The sequence below is a fragment of the Oncorhynchus kisutch genome, linkage group LG29 (assembly GCF_002021735.2).
Source record: "Oncorhynchus kisutch isolate 150728-3 linkage group LG29, Okis_V2, whole genome shotgun sequence".
Taxonomy (NCBI): domain Eukaryota; kingdom Metazoa; phylum Chordata; class Actinopteri; order Salmoniformes; family Salmonidae; genus Oncorhynchus; species Oncorhynchus kisutch.
Genome location: NC_034202.2, coordinates 37755519 through 37764630, shown reverse-complemented (window position 1 = coordinate 37764630; position 9112 = coordinate 37755519). Strand labels below are relative to the sequence as shown.

Genomic DNA, 9112 nt, shown 5'->3' with positions numbered 1-9112 from the left:
TGAATAAACCTTGCTGTCTGTCTCTCTGACATTTACAACGTTGTTTCAATATTCAAATTCGATCTCCAGCTGCCCCATAGTGTTCGGGAGTCGGAACTAGACAGACAGGCAGGCACCGTTTCTCAGCCAGTCTAAATCATGAATCAGCTGGCAAGAAAAGTGGTCATGAAATAAAGGTCTGTTGCTTGTTGTTGTATGGCGTAATGGTGCCCTCTTTTGGACAATTTGAGATCCACCCTCAATCTTTTGAAACAATGATCTGGGTCGTGATTGGCCTAAATCCAGTGGTGGAAAAATGACAGAATTTTCATACTTGAGTAAAAGTAAAGATACCTTAATAGAAAGGCCATTAAAAAAACAAAAACACAACAAAGTTCAAATGGGAATACAATGCCAGATATTTGGTTTATTTATACAACAATGTAATGTGTTCTCACTTTGTTTTATCTTACAGCAGAACCAAAATAACTAGATTACAGTTGAGATTACATTTAAAAAGTACATGGTGCAAGAGATCAACGCTGTTGGAGATTCTGCACAGATTATTACAGTTATAGTGAAGATCTCCACCGACCTGTGACCTTTGCACGCCATCTTGAACATGCATGCTTTGATTATATAAAGACATTTAAAGCTACAGTAACCTCAAAATATGGCCATGGATGTATACATTAGTTTGTCAAATAACCTTCACTTTAGGCTATTTACTGTATTACAAAAGTCATATTGAATTCTGTTTGGTTGAAAACGTAACCAAATATCCATCCACATTTGAAGGAGATGATCTTCTTCTTGGATAGTTTAATCTGTGCGATTTACTAAGCGATGGATTCAATAACATCCGCATAGTGGTTGTTGTATGGAGGTGTCGGAGGTGGAACTGCGTTAGAGCTGTCAAATCCACAAGTGGCTCGTTGCCTTACCTTATCATAGACACTGCATGCAATGAAACCACACCCGACTATAAACCGACAAATCCAACACAGCCTCATTACAAGTTCCAAAAACTTGAATTCGACTGATAGGCTATAAATCCGCTCATCTAAATGAACATTTAAACATGCATTAGCCTAACATATGTTTGTCTCAAAGATTAAGCCATGCAAGTCTAAGTACACAGGGCCGGTACAGTGAAACTGCGAACGGCTCACTGGTTTGACATCAACAGTTTGACACTTGAGAGTTATTTCTAACATTGATACAGACTACACTTAATACTTCTAAGGAAGGGAGTGGTTTGTGACACACAAAAGCAGCCACTCACCTACAGTATGTATCAGCTCATACTGTAGATACAGGTCCAACACCGTCAAAACATCTGCTGTGGGGATGTCGGCCAACGATGGTTAACGCTCGATCTGATTGAATCTGGGCATTCGTTTTGGTTTTAATTCCAGTTTGGATTCAGGCCCTCCATCTCAACCAAAAAATCTAAGTTAAAGAATAGGACTAAATCAAACACATTTTAAATAAAGTAATATTCATTTAACTTAGAGTTTTTGGTTGAGATGGAGACATGAATCCAATATATTCATGAAACTTTTAAATTAAATTTGAAAAAAGGGTTCCAAAAGGGTTCTGCTGCTGTTCCCATAGGAGAACCCTTTTTGGTTTCTGGTAGAACCCGTTTTGGTTCCAGGTAGAACTCTTCAGGAAAGGGTTCTACATTGGAACCCAAAAGGGTTCCACCTGGAACTTTGCAAATACTATATAGGCCTAAATAGTCTCATTGATGATGTATGACTTATAAAGTATTATTCTACAGTGTTTAATTTGCTCTGTTAAACCTACCCTTTGAAATGACTTCCATAGCAACAGTGAATGTATTTTGTTTTAAATTGGAGAGCTCTCAATCATTCTCACCAGGGGAGTAACTTTCGGGACATGTCGTCGTCGTCGTCCCCCCCCACGTTCTGAAATTGCATTTTTGTCCTGGCCAATTTTATAATTGGAATGTGATACAAAACAAGGCAACGGTTTGCTTTAGGACCATGCGGACGCCTCCAAGTGGTCGGGTAGGCTGTTTGGAGTGTTTCTCATGATTTTTTAAAAAATATTTAAAAAAGAAAAATAATTATTAATAATTATGCCTCCCCCCACTTCTAAAACCAAAGTTGCGCCCCTGATTCTCACGATAGCACATGGGCTTGTTTAAAACCCTGGATGGGAGACCGAAGGGATAGCTGTAGACAGACCAACTCTCCAGTAGGAGGTGCTGCCTGACCCATTGCTTTTCTGTCTGCTAGTGAATATAACGTTAAAGATCTGACATTTTCCCAAAGGTAGAAATGTAACATATTTTACAAGGTTTGTTTATGTTGAATATGTGTTACAATGATGACGTAATCATGTGATTGAAATTCCACCTCAAAACAACAGTTAATGACTTTTTGCAAATTCAATGTATTTTTATACGTAGATTCCACATCGCAATACGTTGACAAATTATGTTGAAAAACAACAACAACATAGATTCAACCAGTTTGTGCCCAGTGGGCATGTACAGTACACAGACATGTGACCACGGGTAAGAGTCTTCTCTTCATGTTAGATTAACAGACTCCACAAAGAAGAAAGTCCACGTCCCAACATGGCCAAAAGAAGTGTACTACACAGGGAACAAAGGGCCATTTGTGACACACACACAACCAAAGGGAGCTAGATTATTAAACAATCACACAGTTCAGTTGTTTATGTACAAGCAAACAAACAAACAAAGAGGTTTGTTGATAAGGAGTCCATATGTAAACAGGTCCTACATCCTCCCAGTCCCAGCATTTATCGGCGCTACATAGCATGGTTGGGGTCAATTCAAATTGAAGGCATTCGAAAAGACCCACTATTTGAAATTGCTTCTCAAGAAACTATAAGTGAAAGCTGTTTATTTCTAAAGTTTTTCCATTTACCTTCAATTCGAATTGGCTCCAACCCTGCGACATAGTAAGTACTGTAGTGGATGAGGTGGGTGAGGTGAATTTCTCCCATACTGTCCAGTGAAGAGCTTGGAGCACAAATCAATATTGTCCCTAAAGAGCAATCAATTTGCAGCAGTAATAGTCTGAAACAGCCCTCTCCAGGGCAGCCCTGGTCTTAATGGTATTAAATGAATGGTTCATTAAGCAGTAGTCCTCCAGTCCTCTGGCTGGAGCTGCAGGGAGGTGTGGAGAGAGGAGCAATAGATCAGTCAAATATCCCCTCTCCTTCCCCAGGTGGAGAGATGCCTTCATATCTCAGTCAGTGGGATTCAGGGGGTAGTAAAATGAATACTGTCCTTCCTCTTTACTCCACTCTCCCCCTTTCTACCCACAGTCAGGATCCAATTAAATTCTGGGCAGATATGAAGGGAGGTGGTAGTATGTCTATCCCTCCTTCCCTCACCCATAGCGAGGGTCCATGTCAGTAGGTAGACTGGGGGGTGATAGGATGTATTCCGTGAGGCCTCCATGTATGATAGAGGAGGTCAGGCTCTTCCTGTTCTTCTTCATGGTCGACCGTCTCTGCCAGCGACACAGCAGCAACTCCACCTGTTAATTGTTAAACCGATGACAGAAGAAAGAAAGAAATCATTTCATATAAATTCTCAGGTCGTTATTGTAAAAGAGAACGTGTTCTCAATAACTTAACTGGTTGCAGTTCTTTTCTGTGGTTAAACGTACTGTCTGTATAATTTGCATCTCAGTAGTAGTAATCATGTTATGGGTTAGGGCTGATAGATTGTACATTATTGTTTAACATCTTAACTTTTTAAAATAAAATTCTATACTCCTAGTATGAATAGATGGTTTTTATATAACCTTAGAGATTGAAAGAAGTGTTAGGTTTTAAGCTCTTTGTGTTTGAGAAGTGTAATTATGTAGAGGACTGCAGCAGATTGTAGCAATGCGTACTCCCTATAACTCAAGGCCTCTTCTGACTGATGAGAAGACCTGCGATATGCTCGGAGAAGCACTGAGAAATACTGGGTGATGGAAAAGTACTGAAACACATCTTAGTGGAATGGAGGAGGTGAGAGCTCAGGGTATAAGGCGGCAGGTAGCTTAGTGGTGTCACGCCCTGACCTCAGTTATCTATGTTTTATGTATTATTTTGGTCAGGTCAGGGTGTGACGAGGGTGGGTATGTGTGTTTTTTCCCTGTCTAGGGTTTTTGTATATCTATGGGGGTTTTGTATGTCTAGGTAATGTAGATCTATGGGGTTTTTGTATGTCTAGGTAATGTAGGTCTATGGTGGCCTGAATTGGTTCCCAATCAGAGGCAGCTGTTTATCGTTGTCTCTGATTGGGGATCCTATTTAGGTTGCCATTTTTCATTTTGGTTTTGTGGGTTATTGTCTATGTGTAGTTGTGCCTGTCAGCACTCGTGTCTTATAGCTTCACGGTCGTTTGTTTAGTGTTTTCTTTGTTTAAATAAAATAAAAATGTATTCGCATCACGCCGCGCCTTGGTCTCCTTGTTATGACGAACGTGACAAGTGGATAGAGCGTTGGGCCAGTAACCGAAAGGTCGAGGTAAAAATCTGTCGTTCTGCCCCTGAACAACCCACTGTTTCCCGGTAGGCCGTCATTGTAAATAAGAATAAGTTCTTAACTGACTTAAATAAAGGTTAAATGGAAATATAATAATGTAAATGGACGTTGTCCTGAATGTATGTTCTCCGCTGAAGCATTCAGTCGGGTGTAATAAATCTAGTTTGAGCTTTTTTGGTGTCCGCCTCGAGTTTGTACCAGAAATCTAGAACCTAACAGTACCTATAGCAAAATTATAAAAATGCTCAAAATACATTTTCACATTGTCTGATAATTTTCTTGTCTTGTACCTAGATTTCATATCTTAAGAACTTTAAAAACAATTGTCATCAATAAATTTAAAAAAAATTCACTTTGAAGTGTTTTGTTAACGAAATATCAAAACATTGTTTTTTAACAGAAGAGGAAACTGCACATGGACCTGAGTCAGGAGTACACCAGGTAGAATATAGGGAAAGATCTAGGCCATTTCTATGATTCTTTACAACATCGGGGACATGCAGACATGCAGAGAATGAAGTTGAGTTCATTTGAAGTACTTCTAAGACAAGTTGTCATCTCCAACATTGTGACCTTCCGTTACAGAGCTTTGCTTTGATGGGGATTACGTCCTATACATTCAGTTGGGTTCCTCCACCGTATTCACTATTCCTTATTTCTATTGGGGATTGTGTTTGTGCTTGCCAATGGGAAATCTACAAACTTACAGAGCAGACCAGCCTATGTTTTGCAGTGGAGGCTGAAGGAAGGGGAGGACCATCCTCCTCAGTGAATTTCATAGTGAAACATTAAAGTTATCATTTTTAGATAAAACTATACTAAATATATTAAGGTCACCAAATAATTGATTAAAACATACTGTTTTGCAATGGTCTATAGTAGCCTCAACAACACTCTGTAGGGTAGCACCAAGGTGTAGCCAGAGGACAGCTAGTTTCCGATTTAAAAATCCACCAGCCACTCAGATTTCTTACCAGCCAAAATATGTATTTTTTAAATCTAAAATGACACTAAACAAAAACGGATGAGCATGATTTGTAATGTTTCTAAAACAACACATGTATTACTAGTGAGAAGTAATGTGGTATATTGTTTAATAAAAACATTTGTGACCTGAGTCTTAACCAAAATATCACAGATGAAACAAGAATTTTCGCCTGCCCCTTTACGGGCGGGAGGTTACCGTGGTAATGCAACTTGAGTCATGTTTCTGCCTGTAGGGTTGAGTCTGACTAGTGGAAGCATTGTCTTCTCTTCTCTAGCAGTTGAAACTCAAAAATAGAAAAACAAGCTAGCTTGTGAGCAAAAAAATGTAAATAGCTAAGAAACTGAAGGACAAAGTCTCAGTAGACTTTTGTTTCAAGTAAATTAGACCAACCTTTATCAATGTTTGCAACGCTTCTAAATGCTTCCCCCAGCCAGGCAGTGTTGCAGAAATACTTTGAAAACAGTTACTGCGGTATTTATTTTACTATAAATGTGATCATACTTATTCATAAATGCGAGTGAAATGCTCACACTGTGGAGCCCTGACCACCCGCCAACATGGCTGGTGAAATAAACATCTTATGCCAAAATCTATGCTCATTTAGCAGATGGCGGATGTTAATTTTTGGCCCTGGTTCTCACCCCCGTCCATTGACTTACACAGTAATTATGACAACTTCAGAGCTCTTGCTCTTCATTCAAAGACTTAGTCGTAGACACTCTTACTGACAGTTGTGGCTGCTTTGCATGATGTATTGTTGTCTCTACCTTCTTGCCCTTTGTGCTGTTGTCTGTGCCCAATAATGTTTGTACCATGTTTTGTGCTGCTACCATGTCGTGCTGCTGCCATGTTGTGTTGCTACCATGCTGTGTTGTCATGTGTTGCTGCCTTGCAATGCTGTTGTCTTTAGGTCTCTCTTTATGTAGTGTTGTCTCCCTTGTCGGGATGTGTGTTTTGCCCCCGCAGGAGGCCTTTTGCCTTTTGGTAGGCCGTCATTGTAAATAAGAATTTGTTCTGAACTGACTTGCCCAGTTAAATAAAGGTTAAATAAAACAACTGACATGTTGTCCACCCAATCAAAGCATCAGAGAATGAATCTAGAACGGAAAGCATAAGCTACAGCTAGCTAGCACTGCAGTGCATAAAATGTGGTGAGTAGTTGACTCAGAGAGAGACAGACAATTCAATTCAGTTATTACAAAATGAGAGGCGAGAGAGAAAGAAAACAGAACAAAATGGGGATAAACATACCTGAATTTGTCCAATAAAACTCTCATTTGCAACTGCTGGACTAATGATTACATCCTAGATTAGCTAGATGCAGGCAAGAGTGTGCAAGGTAGTATTGAATGTGTCACTGTCTGTCACCTTGATTACTCCACATTCTGTCAACCTGTGCACCTACACTAACATTCAAAAGTTTGGGGTCACTTAGAAATGTCCTTGTTTTTGAAAGAAAAGCACATTTTTTGTCCATTAAAATAACATCAAATTAAGCAGAAATCCAGTGTAGACATTGTTAATGTTGTAAATGACTGTTGTAGCTGGAAACGGCAGATTTTTTATGGAATATCTACATAGGTGTACAGAGGCCCATTATTAGCAACCATCACAGACTGGCCAAGAAAAAGAAAAGATTAAGATGGGCAAAAGAACACAGAACACAGGATAGAGATATGGCTTTTTCTTTGCAACTCTACCTAGAAGGCCAGCATCCCGGGGTCGCCTCTTCACTGTCGACGTTGAGACTGGTGTTTTGCGGGTACTATTTAATGAAGCTGCCAGTTGAGGACTTGTGAGGCATCTGTTTCTCAAACTAGACACTCTAATGTACTTGTCCTCTTGCTCAGTTGTGAACCAGGGCCTCCTACCCCTCTCTATATTCTGGTTAGAGACCGTTTGAGAAGGAAGTAGTACACAGCTTTGTACGAGATCTTCAGTTTCTAGGCAATTTCTCGCATGGAATAGCCTTAATTTCTCAGAACAAGAATAGACTGACAAGTTTCAGAAGAAAGTTCTTTGTTTCTGGCCATTTTGAGCCTGTAATCGAACCCACAAATGCTGATGCTCCAGATACTCAACTAGTCTAAAGAAGGACAGCTTTATTGCTTCTTTAATCAGGACAACAGTTTTCAGCTGTGCTAACATAATTGCAAAAGGGTTTTCTAATGATCAATTAGCCTTTTAAAATGTTTGTTGACGTTGAGTGTGAGGTTATTTTCCTGACACCACACTCCGAGGGCCCTCACCTCCTCCCTGTAGGCTGTCTCGTCGTTGTTGGTAATCAAGCCTACCACTGTAGTGTCGTCTGCAAACTTGATGATTGAGTTGGAGGTGTGCATGGCCACGCAGTCATGGGTGAACAGAGAGTACATGAGAGGGCTGAGAACGCACCCTTGTGGGACCCCAGTGTTGAGCATCAGCGGGGTGGGGATGTTGGTTCCTACCCTCACCACCTGGGGGCAGCCCGTCAGAAAGTCCAGGACCCAGTTGCACAGGGCCAGGGTCGAGACGCAGGGTTTCGAGCTTAATGACGAGTTTGGAGGGCACTATGGTGTTAAATGCTGAGCTGTGATCGATGAACATAGGTATTCCTCTTGTCCAGATGGGTTAGGGCAGTGTGCAGTGTGATGGCGATTGCGTCGTCTGTGGACCTATTGGGGCGGTAAGCAAATTAGAGTGGGTCTAGGGTGTCAGGTAGGGTGGAGGTGATATGATCCTTGATGAGTCTCTCAAAGCACTTCATGATGACGGAAGTGAGTGCATCGAGCGATAGTTGTTTAGCTCAGTTACCTTAGCTTTCTTAGGAACAGGAACAATGGTAGCCCTCTTGAAGCATGTGGGAACAGCAGACTGGGATAGGGATTGATTGAATATGTCCGTAAACACACAAGCCAGCTGGTCTCCCCATGTTCTGAGGGCACGGCTAGGGATGCTATCTTGAAGCATGGAATCAGATTGGTCGGACCAGCGTTGAACAGACCTGAGCACGGGCATTTCCTGTTTTAGTTTCTGTCTATAGGCGGGGAGCAACAAAATGGATTTGCCGAAAGGAGGGTGAGGGTAGGCTTGGTATGCGTCGCGGAAGTTAAAGTAGCAATGATCCAGAATGCTGCCAGCCCAGGTCACACATTCGATTATCTGATAAAATTTAGGGAGCCTTGTTTTCAGATGAGCTTTCTTACAATCCCCAGTTACAATTAATGCAGCCTCAGGATATATGGTTTTCAGTTTACATAGAGTCCAAAGTTCTTTCAGGGCCGTTGCGGTGTCTGCTTGTGGGGGGATATACTGTACACGGCTATGATTATAATCGAAGATAATTATTTTAGTAGATAATGCGGTCGGCATTTGATTGTAAGGAATTCTAGGTCAGGTGAACAAAATAACTTGAGTTCCTGTATGTTGTTATGATTACACCATGACTTGTTAATCATAAGGCATACACCCCCGCCCTTCTTACCAGAGAGGTGTTTGTTTCAGTCAGCGCGATGTGTGATGAAACCGGGTGACTGTACCGACTCTGATAACGTATCCCGAGTGAGCCATGTTTCCGTGAAACAGAGAAGGTTACAATCTCTGATGGAAGACATCTACCTA

At 41.0% G+C, this 9112-nt stretch overlaps 1 protein-coding gene across 1 annotated transcript in view; it reads right to left on the bottom strand.

Annotated features, from left to right (window-relative positions):
* Nucleotides 1-374: 374 nt before the first annotated feature.
* LOC109873894 (relaxin receptor 2) overlaps nt 375-9112 on the bottom strand; it is a 183538-nt gene continuing 174800 nt past the window's right edge. The window contains exon 22 of the mRNA XM_031809353.1: nt 375-3524. Within this exon, the coding sequence (XP_031665213.1) occupies nt 3375-3524 (150 nt within the window). The 3' untranslated portion in view covers nt 375-3374. The remainder of the gene's footprint in view (nt 3525-9112) is intronic.